At 30.6% G+C, this 20,000-nt stretch overlaps 1 protein-coding gene across 2 annotated transcripts in view; it reads left to right on the top strand.

The window, feature by feature from the left end:
- The first annotated feature begins 7,756 nt into the window (after positions 1–7,756).
- The window catches only part of LOC145279927 (neo-calmodulin-like), a 145,722-nt gene continuing 133,478 nt past the window's right edge, over positions 7,757–20,000 (top strand). Inside the window, exon 1 of one of the 2 annotated variants that reach the window (XM_080131495.1) lies at positions 7,757–8,594. In XM_080131495.1, coding sequence (XP_079987621.1) covers positions 8,581–8,594 — 14 coding nt within the window. In that variant the 5' untranslated portion in view covers positions 7,757–8,580. The remainder of the gene's footprint in view (positions 8,595–20,000) is intronic. The other variant, XM_080131497.1, reaches the window with a different exon arrangement.

Below are 20,000 nucleotides of genomic sequence, written 5' to 3' on the forward strand. Positions count from 1 at the left end.
GGTGTGTGTTGAGCAAAAAAAAAAAAAATTGTTTAAGAGTGGTAGTAGGCAGGCAGGCTCGAACCCGTACCGCGAAGGAGGAAAAGAAGGTAATCCCCCCCAAAACGTGACGTCTTTGCTGTTGGCCCCATCGCCAAACCGGAAGTGACGAATGTTTAAACTAGGGCTAGTTACTCGAAAAAGGGATGACTTTCGAAAATATTGGCGAAAAAAAGCGATCCCTCCCTGTAGAAAAGTGCCCAGTTAGGGGTGAAGGAATTAATGATTTTTTACCAATTTTTCGATAATTGTCGTCCGAAGTGTCGGGCTTCAAAACGGTATCAATCTCGTGAAAATTCTTCGCCTTTGTCGAAACTTTTTGCGAGACATACATACATAATACATACATACATACATACATACATACATACATACATACATTTAAACAGACAGATGAGATTTATATTATGGATAATTTTACCTGTTCTTATTTGACTTTTAATCGAAGTATCCTAGTATTCACGTCAATTTAAAAAGTTAACTTCAAATCGAGAAGGCAAAAAAACAAAAAAAACAAAAAAAACTTCGCACAATGGAAAATTGTTATTTAAATGTAACCTTAGAACATTGATGCAATACAAATACAACAACAACACAATGAACTAATTAATATTTAGTAGCATAGACTTTCTGCAATTTGACAGCCTGCAAATTCTGGGGCATTCTCTTGAATTAGTCTGCGGCAATACTCCGGTGAAAAGGCATTCCACTTTTCTTTAATTTTTGTCCAAAGTTCTTTCAGATTTGAAATTTTATCATCGCGTAGCGGTTGCTTGGTGTAATGCCATACGTTTTCAAGAGGATTGAGGTGTGGAGATTGTGCAGGCTAATCTAAACATGGAATATCATGCTCTTCAATGAACCTCTTGACATTGCCAGCTGTGTGAATGGGAGAATTATCCTGCATGAAGATGGGATTATCATCCAAATTCCGACCAAAGTAGAGTAGAAAATGCTCAGTCAACATATTAATGTACTTGGTCGAATTGATTCGACCTGGACCATTGGGACTAATAACGCCTAACACCAAAACTGAACCTTCACCATCTTGCAGCGTTGAAACTGTGCATCTAGGATTAAATTCTTCATCCTTCCTTCCACGGACGTACAGCATACCATCACTGCCTAGCCTGTTAAACTTGATTTCGTAACTAAAATCACTTTAGACAAAAATGGAGTCATGATCTTCATTGTATCTGATGAAGTCCAGACGGCGTTTCTGTTCTTTACAAAAATCATTGACTCGCGTCTTGGAACACAGATTCGCAAATTAAATTTCTTCAATCTGTTCTTAACTGGAGAAAGAGAGCATTTTCTTAACAAGTTTACACTGTTAATGGAATTTGGGAGCCGTTTCAAATCTGTTTCTGGAGCTTTGTTTTCCCTGTAAGAAGTAACTCTTGGACGACCAGATTTAGGGCATCATGAACACTGTCGGTGTTTTGGTGCTTTTGCACAGTCATTCGTACCGTTTTTCTCCCACATTTCAACCTGCAGCCGATTTCTCAATTGGATAAACCAGAAAGGTCGAGATTAATGAGCTCCTAATAATCACTAAGAGAGATTCGAGGTATATGTACTAAATGTTACGTTATATAACCTAGGAACAAGAAAAATTACGAATTAGTGACGCTAAAAGGTGGATACTTTAAGCTGGTTTCAAGCTCATTTGTTGCTGCGGAGTTTCTTTTTACCGCCTCAATTTGAAGTTAATTTTTTAAATTGATGTGAACACTAGGATAATTCAATTAAATGTCAAATATGAACAGGTAAAATTATAGAGAAAAATTATAGAGAAATATATATATATATATATGCATCTATATACATATATATACATACATATATACATATATGTATGTATATACATATATATACATACATATATACATACATATATATATATATATATATATATATATATATATATATATATATAAAGTAGTCTATTCAAAAGCACTGTGATATTGGAATTCAAAATTTAAAATTGAACAGTTTAAAGACCAGTCAAGTGCAAAATTAAAAAATATATTTATTTATTTATTACAATTAAATTCGATTTTTCGAACTATAAAAGTGCCTTCTTCAGGAAAATCCAGATACTATTTTATTCTTTATCAACTCTTGAAGATCCATGAGGCATTACTCTCAACATGGCACGTAAAAGAAGAATAAAATATTTTGTGGATTTGCCTGACGGAGGCCATTTTATGGGTGGAAAATTCGCATTTAATTTTAATAAATAAATGTATTTATTTAAAAAGTTCTGCACTTGTTTCGTCCTTCAGCCGTTAAATCTTTAATATATATATATATATATATATATATATATATATATATATATATATATATATATATATATATATATTATATACTAGCAGGGTGACACGACATTGCTGGGGATCAAATGATGATCAAAGAATGTTTCACACTCCCATATTTGTATTGCCATCGAAATCGGTAGAAATCGCCCATTTTTCAATCAAATCGATTGGAGACCCATCGCGGTTCACCTGGAGGAAGCTTCAAATGCCTTGCGGAGTGACTTAGTTCAAAATATATTTTAGTCAACATTGCATTCTAACCGTAACCCTAACCCGCTGATGATTTTATAAAATTAGCTACATATAATGGATTGCAGTAAAGTTTAAAATGCAAAATCCAAGTATCATGCATTAATTGTACTTTCATTTCGAACGCGTCCCTATCATATCAAAGAACCTACTGTTGATTTTATATGCCTGGTTTTGCTGGTTGCCAAGAATACTTCCAGGCACATAAAGTACCTTCGTGTGAAATTTCATAAATATCGACGCAGCCGTTTTCGAGTCCATGGGGAACGAACTCACACGCACATACAGTACTGTTTCGCTGTTTCACAGCTCATCAGTGCGGCTAGACAAGCAACTACCTCAAGCCAGGATTGAAACCCGATCACCCAAACGAGAGCCGGAGCTTCTAAACGTTGTGTTATATGGCTGCTGCTATGTAGAGAGTGAATTAACAATGTTTTGACATTGTCCAAATACTTAAGCTCAATGAATGAATGACAAAAGTCTGTATTCCAAATTTCATGATATTGTACCATCTTACAATTTATTCCTTTAATTAATTTGACATCTACAATTCTTGATTAAATAATGAATAAATTGTAAGATGGTCAACATTATGAAATTTGGAATATAGACTTTTATTATTCATTCATTATATGATCTGTAATTACATTGAGCTTCTTAAATAAGGATTGGTATATATAAAAAGGAAATATACGTGAATAAAGAATATTTCCACAGAAATATATATATGCATATATATATATATATATATATATATATATATATATATATATATATATATATATATGACATTCCAAACGAATTAAGATTCCTTTTTTCCAACGTTTAAACCCTAAACAAATGTTTCCAATTAAAATGCCACTCTATCAACGAAAATCAATATCTGGTGTACAAAGTGTCGTTATTTATGTTGAAATATACCTTAGAAGTAAATGCAACAACCAGTTTGATATTGTTTGTTTTGAAATTGGTCATTTTTTCTGTGAATTAGATCTAATTATTTTACATTGTTCCGTATTATTATTTACCATCAGGAAGACCCGACGTTGCCCGGCATTGAATGATGAAAAATGAATATTTCACTCTCTCATATTTTTTATTGTTATCGAGAAATGTGAAATCGCCCGATATAAAATCAAGTCGATTGATTGTCTGCTCTATTTAGGAACTCATCGCGAGGCACCAGGGCGAAGCTTGAATACCTCCTCGCAGTGACTAATTTCAAAATATAGTTTAGTCTACACTACACTATAGAGTATCTACTGTTGATTCAGCAGGGGTAGAGAAATACAATTTTTGGACCGAATCGAAAACAAAATGATTTTCTTTCGTAATAAAGCCACAATTCTGAAAATTTTGAATGCGTGTTTTTTTTTTTAGTTTTTTTTTTTGAGAAAGTTTTAATATGAATCTAATAATAACACAAAATAGAGGGTTTTTTTTGTTTCTTTTTAACAAAGTAGAGATTTTTTATATCACTTGTATTGATCTGACTATTGTTTTCATCTTGAGTGTTATTTGTGCAACGTTTCGGTCGGATTGGCCTTTGACCGTCCACAGGCAGGAAAAGAAAAGAGAAAGGTTACTGGGTTTGTAGATATTTTCGTATTCTTTGAGTTAGTCTCTATTTTAAAGTTATTGTTTCGTATTTGTGAAAAAAATTTGTTGACAAAGGAGAGGCAACTCTAATAATCATCGACACCGCCGAAATTTTAAGGGTGTACAATGTTTTTTTTTTCTACTATTAAAGGCCCCCAAATGTTACTAAACTCTAGGCTTGGTTTGCTTAGTAGTTTTTTCTTTTTTTGTTTTTGTTTAATCATATGTGCTGCCTCCTTGAGTCGCCTAACACTCCACCTTGCATCCCTGTCAATTATTTTGACAGCATTCGTCAAAAGGATGTGTATTTATTTTTTCTTTTCATAGCTAGTCCCGACTTTTCGACCCCCCCTGTCACGACTTTAAGGTGTTCTAGCCTTACCTGTCAGTTTTGTATAGTTTTTCGCATTTGCATGGAATCTCATGTACACAGTTTTTTTTTGTCACGAGACTTTCGGTCGGAGGTTTGACTTGTACTAGGTGGGTTTTTTTTTTTTTTGAGTGAGAGTCGAATCACTCTTTAATGTTGTTCTGATGTCATATGGACTGCATTGTTTATTTTTAATAAAACATCAACATAAAGTTTTCGTAACGCAGTTATTGAATTAAAATAAATATAAGAAACTTATAATAAAATCTTTTTTTTAAACAAAACAAATATTTTTTTAATTCTTATCAAAGCATGAACATGCATTTTTGAAATGCGTGGGAATTTTCAGAAAACTATTCGTATTCTGTATAAGTTCCATTCAATATGACGTTTCTGAATTTTTGAGACGATGATTGGTTGTTCGTATTATTTGGATTCATTGGACTATTGGCCTAATCTTGAGTGTGATTTTCACAACATTTCAATCGATGTAACCTCCGACCTTCTTCAAGTGTATCTTGTCGAGGTATGTAAAAACAATTATATATAGGAGAAAATATTACCAAGTAGTTATAATGGTTTACACCTTATTTGCTAAAGTCATTGAGACATGGAAAATCACAATTAAAAGTTGTTTAAGTATTTAAATGTCATAGAGTAAGGGAAGTTAATGAAAAGGATATAAAAATTCACATCCAAATTGCATGGTAAAATCGGAAGTGAATGTCTTTGATAACAGTGTGTTAAAATGAAATTCAAACATTTCCCGTCATAAATTTTTAAATTCATTAAATGACTAAAATTATATATATATATATATATATATATATATATATATATATATATATATATATGTATATATCTATCTATCTATCTATATATCTATATCTCTCTCTCTCTAATATATATATATATATATATATATATATATATATATATATATATATATATATATATATATATATATATATATACTTTCACTACACCGATGAAGAGTGAAGGATCGGTCGAAAATTATGTACTTGTAAAAAAAGTTTTTAAATTTTTTATTCATAATATTATTTTGTATTCCTGCACGTCACCAATTGAAAATGAATAAAGAAAAGTGATAAGCTTTTATACTTTTCGTATTCTTTTTTATACATTTCCATTCATATATATATATATATATATATATATATATATATATATATATATATATATATATATATATATATACATACAAGGTGTCCATAAAGAAGCTGATGGTAAAAAAAATTCATAACTTTCCTAATTTTTTATATTTTTCTTTTATTTTTTTCAGATCATCTAGAATAACCCTTTCAAGGTCATCATGGACCGTTACACTACCAAGGAGCGGATATCTATCGTAGAAGCGTATTTTCGGTTGAATGAGTCTATATCAGAAGCTCAAAGAGAATTTCGACGAAACTTCAACACAAGAAATTCCCCTACTCCCAAGGCAATAAAAGCTATGGTGGCTCCCTTTCATGAGCAAGGGTCTATATGTTACCTCTCTAAATCTTTTTTTTTTGCTCAAGATACACCTCCAAACACCCGGGCAACGCCGGGCCGAAATGCTAGTATATCTATAAAAGTGGGCGAGTCTGTGTATTTGTCTGTCTGTGTTTCTGTATGTCTGTTTGTCTGTGTGTGTACATTTTCCTACGGAATAACTCTTTCAATTTTAAGTCTACAGGCTCGAAATTTGATATACAGGGTACTGTATCTTTAAAAGTGAAAGTGTCTGTCTGCGTGTATGTGTGTCTGTGTGTCTGTGTACATTTCCGTACGCAATAACTCTGTCAATTTTAAGTCTACAGGCTCAAAATTTGATATACAGGGTACTGAGATTTGGCAAAATCTATGTGATCGGTTTTCGGCCAGAAGTTTGGCGATTAAGTGGTCAAAGTTCAGCGATTTGACCTTTGAGAACACTACCAAACTCCTCCGACAAGTTTGGGTCTAAACACTTGAAATTTTAGATACAGGTTCCTTGGACATGGATCTAACTTAATAACTTGATTTCAGCCCAAAACAATACATTTTAAGGGGTCATAATAGGGGTCAAAGTAAAAAAAATTGACCGCTTTTTTTTTTTTGCTCAACATACACCTCCAAACACCCGGGCAACGCCGGGCTGAAATGCTAGTATATATTTAAAAGTGAAAATGTCTGTCGTCTGTCTGTGTATATTTTCCTACCACATAACTCTGACAATTTTCGGTTTACAGACTCAAGATTTGACATGAGGGGTATTAAGATTTGGGAAAATCTTTGTGATCTGTTTTCAGCCAGTAATTTGGCTGTTAAAGAGTCAAAGTTCAACGATTTGACCTTTGAGAACTCTACCAAACTCCTCCGTCAATTTTGGGTATAAACAATTGAAATTTTAGATATAGGTTACTTGGACATGGATCTAACTTTATTATTTAATTTGAGCCCAAAACAATGAATACTAAGTGGTCATAATTAGGGTAAAAGTTTTTAAAAAGAAATTGACCTCTGCGGTCTCTACCAAATTATTCAACCAATTTTTTGTCTAAACATTTGAAATTTTACATAAAGTGTATTCAGACATAAGGTAAGCTTCCTTTTTTTTGCTAAAAATTTGGCTTCCAAGAGGTCAAAGTTAAAAAATGTGACCTTTGCGATGTCTAGAAAACTATTCAGCCAATTTTAGGTCTAAACATTTGAAATTTTACATGAGGAGTATTCAGACATGCAGCAAGCTTTTTAATCAATTTTTGGGCGAAAATTTAGCTGGCAAAAGGTCAAAGTTACAGACTCTACCAAACTCCTCTACCAATTTTGGATCTAAACACTTGAAATTTTAGATGTTGGTTACTTGGACATGGGGCAAACATTTTAATTCATTTTGAGCCCAAAACAATAAATATTAGGGGGGGGGTCAAAATTAGGGTCAAAGTTTTAAAAAATTTGTCGTCTGCTATCTCTACCAACTTTTCTCTATGGTAGTTAAGGAAGCCTATTATATAGAAAGGCATTACCGTATATATTCTTCACACTTATATATATATATATATATATATATATATATATATATATATATATATATATATATATATATATATATTATGAGGGCGAAACTCGAATCTTGGACTTCCGGTTTGTTAGCTATCATGGCTCTTGTGAGCTGCAACGTTGTTTTGCTGTGGAAATAATTATATATATAACACATGTGATCTCCATTCGCCAAGTTGCATAAGTACGAGACCAGTCCTCTCAAATCTTTAATTCGTAGATAACGTATGCTTATTTTCTTTCTTTACAAAATGAAATATTGTACAATTTTAGGTACTTGTGCAGTTTATTGACGGTGCTAAAATAATAACGATATTATTTAGAAATATATTCTTAGCATGGGGTGGATGGATTTATTCAAAAACTATTCTGTCCTTTCATGTAACAATTTAAGAAACAAAAAATTCCGTAAAAAAATTGAATTTAATTTTAAGTCCTATCTCAGAAAATGTTCATAAACTGGACGTTTCACCCAATTTTATAAACGTTTACATTATATTTTTATTTTAACCACATATTAAAAAAATTACTTATTTATTTATTTATTTGGACGCGTAATGATCTGTAATTGCTTGTTAACAATTAATAAGGACTGCAGTTTGGAAATCCTTTTCCAATAGTAAATTTAATTTTCAATCGCGACGAGGTGACGCGTGTGAATTTAACACGCCACTTCCGCCGATTGATTTAAATTTGACTGCTTAAAAGTAAAAACAAATTAGTTGCTCTCTTCACGATTCACGGCCACCAGTCGTGTTAAACACGAATCGATCGAAGAACGTAACGGACATTACAGTCCGTCGGGTTCTGTTCTTTTTTTTTTTTTAGTTTTTTTTTTTTTGTACGCATTTGACAACCGGAACAAATTTGTTGCGCTACCGAAATTACAAACTTTCCACATTTTTAAAACGCCGAGAAAGGTATCTGGCTTATAAGCATTGTACCAACAATATGGGGAACTCAAAGTAAGTTTTTGTTTGTTTGTTTTATTATATATATACATTTATTATTATTATTTTTTTTTTGACAGCTGTGCGTTTTTTATAGTTATGCATCCAACGTTGAAGTTTTTTCCGTTTACATACACGATAGTAAATATAGCAGTCTTGTGTGTCTCCTCGAATTAAACGGCAGTTATTCATTGAAACGACCCAGGATATTTCGGTTCAACTTCTAAATAGCCTTTTCGATACTTGTGCATCTATGTAACTGCGCTATTTTGAGAAAAAAAAAATGGGGAGGGGGGGGGTAATTTTCAATTTTTACGATAATTTTGTTTATTAAATTTTAAGGTGAGAGTACAGGATAGTTACAAAACACTCACCCCTCCGCATGTAAAGAATGGGCTTCTAAGTAATAACATTATTATTTCATCGCGGTAACGTAGATACACACGTACTATCCTTTCTAATAGATATGTAAAAATGAGTACTTATGCACTTCTGTTACCGTGCTGAAATAATAACGTGATTTTGAAAGCCATTCTTAATAAGAGGAGGGTGTTTTGTTTATTCTGTATTGACATCTAAAATTTAATAAAGATCGTGAAACTTGAATTCAACTTGAAAACACTATTTAAAAAATAACACGGTTACAGAAGTGCATAAGCATCTAAAAATGTCTTACTTTATTTGGTACTTATGCAGAATATGGATCGTGCTTAATCGTAATATGTTTAACCGTAATATCTCCAAGTAAGGTTCAATTTTTACGGTATCTTTTTGTTTATTAACTCGTTAGGTGAAAGTACAGGGGTTACAAAACGCTCTCCCCTTCCCATGTTAAGAATTGTCTTTTTATTTTTAAATGTTATTTCAGCACGGTTCGTATTCTGCATAAGTACTCGTTGTTGTTATTGATGCACTTATTGGTCTGTGCTGAAATAATATTATTTAGAAAGCCATTCTTAACATGGGAAAGGTGTTTTGTACCTATCCTGTACTTTTAACCTTACAATTTAATAAAAACGAAACTTTAATTAAACTTATTTTAAAATTATCGCGGATCAATAAGTGCACTAATACCTTTTCTTTTTTCATCGAAATTTTAATTGATACTTGGTCTCATTCTTGCAACCGCTTTCCGACAAGAGAACAAAAAACAAAAACAACGTTGGAAGCATGTCTTTTCTATTGTTATTTTCATAGCAAGTGCTCATCTGAGCTACAATCTATGCCTCCGCCCCCTAAAATTTCACGAAGCATCCGTCTAGCTATAACCACTATCAACAATTTCCCCATTCTCTCTGCCTAAATATGAATGCAGATTCCATGAACAAAGCTTCTTTCCTAGAACTGCCCGCATGTGGAATTCCGTTCCTCTATCCTGCTTTCCAGCCGACTACAACATGATCGTCTGCAAGTCCAATGTAAACAAGTATTTGATGTCCCGCTCCTTTTAATCAAATTCTATCCAATTTTCACCATTATTCTGGTGACTCTGTGACCACCGGACACCCAGTAACCTTTATCCTCGAGTGGCCGCTGGGCCTTGATAAGTGATGACTCCCTTGTAAAAAAAAAAAAAAACCTCAACGGAGATCTCCCTCTTAAAGCCTTTCCATAAACCTGTTTGGAATCTCCATAAATACTAAAATAAAAATAAAAAAATTTGGTGCGCTATTCCACACCAGGGCGTTTTGTTTGTGGTTTTAACATGTCAGCTGTTGTTGGGTCATAAGCTTTGTATGCAGTAGCAAGTGGAGGTTTGATGATATCCGGGGGTCAACACCTCGATTGCGTACACCAAAAACTCCCGTATAAGTCCTAGTACTGAAAAATATAAGAATGTAAGGGGCCCGATTCACCTTTTAAATTGCTTTCAAAGTTGAAATGGGTAATACTAGCCTTGATTACGACTTTTCAAATCGTTTTTTTTTCCGGTTATTTTCAAGAATAATTAGCAAAATTAGATGTCGATGTTTATTTTGGCAGCCATTATATATATAAAGGCCACTTCTTTGTTTTCGATTAAAAACAACCAATTGTCTGTTATACCGTTTAGATATAATTTTCGAAAATAAATTACTCCCAAATTAATTTCATGCATCTGGGGGAAGAGGTTATTGTATATAAAAGTTAGTCTTATATCTCGATGTTGAGATGAGCTCATGATAAAAATCATAAAACAGGTTTATTCAAAACTAGCATTTCAGCCCGGCGTTGCCCGGGTGTTTAGAGGTGTATGCTGAGCGCAAAAAAAAAAAAATGGTCAGTCTTTTTAACTTTGATCCCTATTATGACCCCTTAACATCTATTGGTTTGGGCTCAAATCAAGTTATTAAGTTAGATCCATGTCCAAGTAACCTATATCTAAAATTTCAAGTGTTTAGACCCAAAATTGTCAGAGGAGTTTGGTAGAGTTCTTAAAGGTCAAATCGTTGAACTTTGACCCCTTAACGGCCAAATTTCTGGCCGAAAACCGATCACATCGATTTTCCCAAATCTCAGTACCCTGTATATTAAATTTCGAGTCTGTAGAAACAAAATCGACAGAGTTATTGCGTAGGGAAATGTACACAGACACACACATAGACACGTTAACGTTTATAGATTTATAGATTATATATACTGTTTGGTACAGACGGAAGAAAGTTGGACAGAGCCCAAGCGAAGAAATAAAAGATAGTTCAACGAAGTCTACAAAATGTTATCATCAGGCGAAGACGGTCATTCCTTGAGTGCCCAGACGGCGAGAGAGGAAGTGGCTTTCATCGTTGATTTAAAGAATTTCTCTACTGACCAACGGTTATTTCCTAAGTAGCTAAAATAATTCTTTAGAGGACAAGTGAAATCAATCTACCCTGCAAGCTAATTGATCAGCGTGCAACCATTTTTTTTCACCTATACACAATTTTATATCGCAGTTTACAAAGTATCATCTAATCTTCACATTTGCCAACAAATATTCATTTTACAATGCATGTAAAATAGCGAATTCACTCAAAACCCTCGAGAAATAAAAAATAATTTAGGAGTTTAGCACAGCCAACAACAAAACAAAAACGGAGTTAAAAAATCAAATATACACTGAATAAGTGTTGTCATAGTCAATAAATTAATTTTTTGTATCTACCTGGCTCATTTTTTGTTTGTAAACTAGTTTTAAATGCTGTTTCTTAATCTCAAATATTCGATTTTTATGAGCTGTCTAACAAACAATATAGCTCCACGTTTGTTTCCTATGCAGAAAACTCTAGGCCGCCATCTTGTTTGCAAAACGACTCGATTTAAAAGAAAGAGCATTTAATACACAAAAGAATGCGTCAGGTAGATACAAAAGTATCTCATGGTATCATTTATTTATTGTGTGTGTATATATATATATATATATATATATATATATATATATATATATATATATATATATTTTTCCTGGGTCGATTGTTGGTTCTTCTAAATCCCCAATTATTTTTATAATCACTTTACAAGCATTGTACAGCATTTTTCAAGACCATTTTTTATATAAAAAAGAAAAAAAAACTATGCAGTTTCTATTCCAAAGCCCCAACTTTATTTTCCTTGTCTTTCAATATGATCTCGAGTTTACTTCGTAAGACATTCCTTTTCAGTGTTTAGAAAATTATATACTAGACTTTAACCCGTTAAAGATGGAAAACGTTTATAGCTCGTTGATTTAGAATGAATGCTTTATGTAAAATTGACAGTTGAACATGGTTAAATTTGTGTTCATTACATTAGAACGATGACAATAAACACAATTTAAACAGATTTAACAATTACGAGTATTGGTGATTTATGCTGGTTTTATTTTAAACTAGGAGTTCAGCCCAACTTTGCTCGGGCCGTATGTATTATTCATAACTTTATATGTATGTGCATACATATATACTAAAGTTTGACTCCTGTACAGCTAACCTATATCTAAAATTTCAAGTGCTTAGACCCAAAATTGGCGGAGAAGTTTGGTAGAGTTTTCAAGGGTAAAATTGTTGAACTTTGACCCCTTGACAGGCAAATTTCTGGCCGAAAATTGATTAAAAAGATTTTCTCAAATCTCAATACCCCTTATGTCAAATCTCAAGTCTGTAGACTGAAAATTGACATAGTAGTTTGGTAGGGAAATGTACACACAGAAAATTTCACTTTTAGAACTATAAATATATAGATATACAAAATAGTTTCGTCTATTGATTTCAAGCATAATGAATATTTATGAATGAATATTTATGTACGAATTTTGTATTTAAGTTAAAGAATACGATTAATAAATATTCGGTATTTGTTTGAAGTCATAAGCATTGATGTAAGAAACTGAATGGTTATTATATATTTGAGAATACGGAGAGTCTGCAATTGGCTACGCAAATTTTTTTGCTTTACCAAACATCTAAAACTGTTGATTCTAGCACTATTAGAGGACTTGTAACTGACAGGAGTACCCCTCCAACTATCGTTATGACCTTATTCTCTGTACCTAAAACTAAATGGAACTATCATGAACAAAGTCACTTTCCAAGAACTTCTGATCTGTAGAATACAATGCTTCTCAACCGAGTACAACATGGTCGTTTCTAAATTGTCAACAAATTTCAATCGAGTCGCTCACTAAATCAAATTCTAACAATTTTAATACCATAGATTTGTATAGCCTCCTATTATATACGGCATAATCACGTTGACACACGGATCCCCGTCACATCACATAAGTTAAGCAACGTTGAGCCTGGTCAGCGCTAACATGGATGACCATTTGGGAATTCCAGGTGTTGTATGTGCTCCCCGCTTATCTCTGCATTGTTTCCAGCCGGTCTTGGGCCTCTCCTTGTCACTGGACAAAAGCGGCGCCGATTCATGAGATTTGGCTGGAGATTGCGTCCGCAGCTATCCTTACCGGTGTCCATTTGTCTCTTGAGACTGAACGGAGGCATCAAATCCTATCCTGTCACCGATTTTATTAATCACCATTTGACAATCTCATTGACCCGCATCCTTCGGATTTAACAAGCATCAACTCATTAATATAAAGTATTATTAATAATATTAATAAATCTAATTACATAGGAAAGTAAATAAATCAATGAGAAAAATAAGAATACGAAACAATACTTGTATTATATTACATATTAAAAAATAAGTATTTGCTTGACCTTATATCGGCCAATAAAATAAGAGACTGTCTCGCTTTACTTTGTATTCAAACAGACGAACAAGTTTAATTATAAAAGTGAAATTGATAACAATGATTGCCAAACAATTGTCGGACATCTTTAAATGGTATACTCTAAAGAAATTATAAATCTGGCAATAATTCAATATTAAAAAAAAACAAAAACAAAAAAAAACAACAAAATTTAAAGATTTTAAAGAATTTATTTCATAACCGCTGTAGCGCAAGGAGAGCTCCATTCCAACAACAACAACAACAACAACAACAACAACAGCAACAACGTCTCGCGTAATCGTTAATAACATCCACAATACTTTCTACATTCTAACCATATTTGGTACAAACTTTAATCTAGACCTGACTTCTCCACAAAGTTTCAACCATTTGTCGCGGTTCACTAATATGCAGGGACACTTTGAAGATCGTCTCATCAGTAGTTTTGATCCTAAATCTGCTTCACAATCAGGCTTTAACCAACACTACCACTGACAATTAGACGTTTATTACAAAAAATTGTTTGAAAACTTTGGTATAAATTGAAGTATATTTTTTTACTAGATGTTGTTTAGTTGCAGAAAGGGTTATTGATGTGAAGCTATATTGGCCAATGAATCTTCATATGTGAAAATTGAGGATATTTAAGGCTTGAGCAACGCCGGACGCGCAAGGGCGTATATATATATATATATATATATATATATGTGTGTGTATGTTTACAGGTACAGAATTTATAAATACATTTAAAAATAAGCGGAAATCTCTCTAGCCCTTTCGGTCACCATCACATCAGGAGAAATCGATAGCATTGAAATAATATTACTGACGAAACAAAAAAGCAATGAGGGAGCTTTTCTAAATTAAAGGTGCTAAAAAAGGACGACTAAAACCAATAATTTAATTTAATAAAGCGTGTAAAAAGTGCTTAAAATAGCACCGCGAGGGGGTGGGGATTGGGGAATGGTCAAAGTTCTCCGAAAAGATTTAACGCTTTTAACAATTCCTTCTGCCGGCGCAAAGAAGGTTTACAAATTGCGATAGATTCTAAAATTAAAAAATGATTTTTAGAATTCGCTCTATAAAGTATTTCAAACCACTCAGTTTTATACTGATTGGCACAACAAGAATTCTAAACCAGATATTGCACTAATAGCGGAGTCTAAAACTGTAGAGGAAGAGATGCTCACAGATCCCGCTCTACCCTGTCTTATCTTGGATGGAACGTGCTGGTTTATGCGAGTCTGCAAATGCAAGGAAATCCGCCGACATAACCAGCATCGCACTCTGACCACCTTCCATTCCCCCCCCCCCTCAGCGGAGTTATTTTAAGCTCTTTTTTACACGTTTTATTAAATTAAATTATTGGGTTTAATCGCCCTTTTTAGCACCTTTAACTTATAAAATAACCCCCCCCTCCTTTTTTTTTTTTTTAAATTTTTTTTTAGTCCTTAATATTATTTCAATGCTATCGATTTCTCCTGATGAGATGATGGCGAAAAGGGCTCTTAAGATTCACACACACACACACACACACACACACACACACACACACACACACACACACACACACACACACACACACACACACACACACACACACACATATTACACACGACCCTAATGCTACCAGATCAGGATGTCCGAAGATACTAGCTTCCTGATGCACCAAACATTGATGTTATTTTTATTTTTATTCTTTCCCTTTGCAAAATTAAATTATGTTCTGCAAAGTCGGGAATCAAAAACAATTTTCCCCCACAAAACAACCAAACCAAACTCTACAATAAATATTTAAAGATATAAAGAACTTGAAGCATAAAAACCTTTTTTCCCAGAATTAGTGAATTCGGCGTTGAGTAGCCCGAAAAAGTGTTGATATGCCGTAAAACAAAAACAACAAAAAAAACAAAAAAAAAAAACAAAACAAAAAACGAGCAAACCTAATCTCACATGATATTTCAATTTTACAAGTTTTACAAATTCTACAACTAATGATGTAATTATGTTTATGCTGTAAAAATCCCATCGAAATGGATCAGTTTCTCGCCCTAATAGCAAAAGCATTTCATAATTGTTGCGATGAAATGTTGATGTGCGTTCGTTAATTGCCAAGCAATAATAATATACGCATCATTGTCTACATTTTATGAATACCTCTTTTCGTGTTAATTTCCTGTCGACTTTACCTTGTTTTGTAAAACGATATATTTTTTTATTATTTTTCTGTAAATTCGTCAATACATTTTTATGACAATTCACTCGCCTTCGTTCTCCAGATATCTGTTGCTCTCAAGCTTTTCTTTATCTACCCCGCGTTATGTTTGCACGCTCGATTAAGCGACAAAACATTTAAGATCGACGTCCTATTTTTTTTTTCTTGATTAAAACTTAGTCCACAGCCTGGGCACACTCTGCAATTTATAAAGTTATAGATTGTTTTCTTTTTCCTTAAAAACAAATGAACTTGTACACAGCCTGTCACGCACGGTATGGGGCAGGGGAAGCGGTCCTCATTGACGTTCTAAAATAAATTGATTCAATACAATAGAGCAACATTTTGTTTTTGTATCCTATGCTATCACAGATATTCCGACCAAGAAATATTTTAAAGGTTCGGTGCTAATGCACTTATTGATCCAATTTAATTAAAGTTTTATATGTTTATATTAAATTGTAAGGTTAGAGTACAGATTAGACCAAAAAACACCCTCCCATCCTTTGTTAAGAACGACTCTCTAAATAATGTTATTTCGGTGCGGATCAATAAGTGCACTAGTACCGAGGATTCGAAACAAAGTGCATTTGCTTGTATCTCTTTTCTACTTGGTTCACCGGGTATATTTGCCAGTTTCAAAAATACTTTTTCATGAGTACCCGTCGTTGACTGGGTTCAAAAACAGCCTACAGAAAATGGACTCTGATTTATTAAAGTATGATAAGTTATGAAAAGGAAGGGTTGTAAACAGATAGCTTCGAATTTGAGGGTATAACAAAACCAAAGCAAAATATGATGAAAGTAAAAATAAAATAGATAAACCTCATAATTTATTATACCATACCTGTTTACACTGAAATGCCTATCACAATATTTTGTGGATCTATATAAAAAAAACCTTGTTACACCTTGTGACATATTTCGATTCTATGGAGATCAGGTCCAAACGAACACCCCATAATTTTATTATACCATATTTCTTCAAACTGAAACATAATTATCAAAGTATACTTACGCAGATAGATATGAAAAGTTTTTAATAAAGTTTCTGCCTATTTCCATTCTATGGAGGCCAGGCGCGAACGCAGACACCACAATTTTATTATACCATCCCTATTTAAGTAAAAATATACTTATCAAAGTATTATTATGTACATCTATATCAAAAACACTTGTAAACGTTTTTTTTTTAATTTTTAAATTATACATTTCCATACCTTGTGGACCAGGCGCGAACGCAACCCCCTAATTTAATTGAATAATAATTATGCCAGATCAAACATACCCATTACTGTGTCGCGATACATCTTCTATCATTATATGTGATCAGATTTCTTTAATAGTACATATAGGAGCCTATTCGTGACCAGAAAACCACAAACACTTCCAGCTTTGTTATATACATATATATGTTACATATGTTACATATCTATAATATACATGTTATATATATGTTACGTTTTATGTTCTGTTACGTTACATATATGTCATGTGTTATATGTGATATATATGTCATATATGTTATATATATGTTATGTATCTGTTATGTTATGTTAGATATATGTTATATGTTATGTTAGATATATGTTATATGTTATGTTAGATATATGTTATATGTTATGTTAGATATATGTTATATGTTATGTTATATATATGTTATGTTATATATATGTTATATGTTATGTTGTATATATGGTATATGTTATGTTATATGTTATGTTATATGTTATGTTATATGTTATGCTATATATATGTTATATATATGTTATATATGTCATATGATTTATATATCTCATATGATTTATATATGTCATATATGTTTTATATACGTCATATATGTTTTATATACGTCATATGTTTTATATACGTCATATATGTTTTATATACGTCATATATGTTTTATATACGTCATATATGTTTTATGTATGTCACATATGTTTTATATATGTCACATATGTTTTATATATGTCATATATGTTTTATATATGTCACATATGTTTTATATATGTCACATATGTTTTATATATGTCATATGTTTTATATATGTCATATGTTTTATATATGTCATATGTTTTATATATGTCATATGTTTTATATATGTCATATATGTTTTATATATGTCATATATGTTTTATATATGTCATATATGTTTTATATATGTCATATATGTTTTATATATGTCATATATGTTTTATATATGTCATATATGTTTTATATATGTCATATATGTTTTATATGTCATATATGTTATATATACATGTCATATATGTTATATATACATGTCATATATGTTATATATACATGTCATATATGTTATATATACATGTCATATATGTTATATATACATGTCATATATGTTATATATACATGTCAAATATGTTATATATATATGTAATATATTTTATATATATATGCCATATATGTTACATATGCCATATATGTTACATATGCCATATATGTTATATATGCATATATGTTATATATGTCATATATGTTATATATATGCCACATGTTATATATATATGACATATTTTATATATATATGTCATATGTTATATGTATGTGTCATATGTTATATATATGTCATATATGACATATATATATGGTATATATAACATATATATAACATATGTTATATATATATGTCATATATGTTGTACATGTCATATATGTTATATATATATGTCATATATGACATATATATGGTATATATAACATATATATAACATATGTTATATATATATGTCATATATGTTGTACATGTCATATATGTTACATATATATGTTACATATATATGTGTCATAGATATATATGTGTCATAGATATATATGTGTCATATATGTGTCATATATATATGTTACATATATATGTTACATATATATGTGTAATAAATTTTATATATATGTGTCATATATGTTATATATATATGTCATATATATATGTCATGTAATATATGTCATATATGTTATATATATATGTCATATATATATGTCATGTAATATATGTCATATATATATGTCATAAATGTCATATATATATATGTCATAAATGTCATATATATGTCATAAACGTAATAAATATCGTCATAAACGTAATAAATATGTCATAAATGTAATAAATATATGTCATAAATGTAATAAATATGTCATAAATGTCATATATATGTCATAAATGTCATATATATGTGATAAATGTAATAAATATATGTCATAAATGTCATATATATTTATGTAATAAACGTCATATGTCATAAACGTCATATATATATGTCATAAACGTCATATATATATGTCATAACCGTTATATATATGTCATAAACGACATATATATGTCATATGTCATATCTATATTTTTATATATATATATGTTATATATATGTTATATATATATGTTATATATATTTTATATATATATATATGTTATATATATTTTATATATATATATGTTATATATATTTTATATATATATATGTTATATATATTTTATATATATATATGTTATATATATATATGTTATATATGTTATATATATATATGTTATATATGTTATATATATATATGTTATATATATTTTATATATATATATGTTATATATATTTTATATATATATATGTTATATATATTTTATATATATATATATGTTATATATATTTTATATATATATATGTTATATATATTTTATATATATATATGTTATATATATTTTATATATATATATGTTATATATATTTTATATATATATATGTTATATATATTTTATATATATATATGTTATATATATTTTATATATATATATGTTATATATATTTTATATATATATATGTTATATATATTTTATATATATATATGTTATATATATTTTATATATATATATGTTATATATATTTTATATATATATATGTTATATATATTTTATATATATATATGTTATATATATTTTATATATATATATGTTATATATATTTTATATATATATATGTTATATATATTTTATATATATATATGTTATATATATTTTATATATATATAT

The sequence above is a fragment of the Euprymna scolopes genome, chromosome 7 (assembly GCF_053919585.1).
Source record: "Euprymna scolopes isolate OS-2025 chromosome 7, ASM5391958v1, whole genome shotgun sequence".
Lineage (NCBI taxonomy): Eukaryota > Metazoa > Mollusca > Cephalopoda > Sepiida > Sepiolidae > Euprymna > Euprymna scolopes.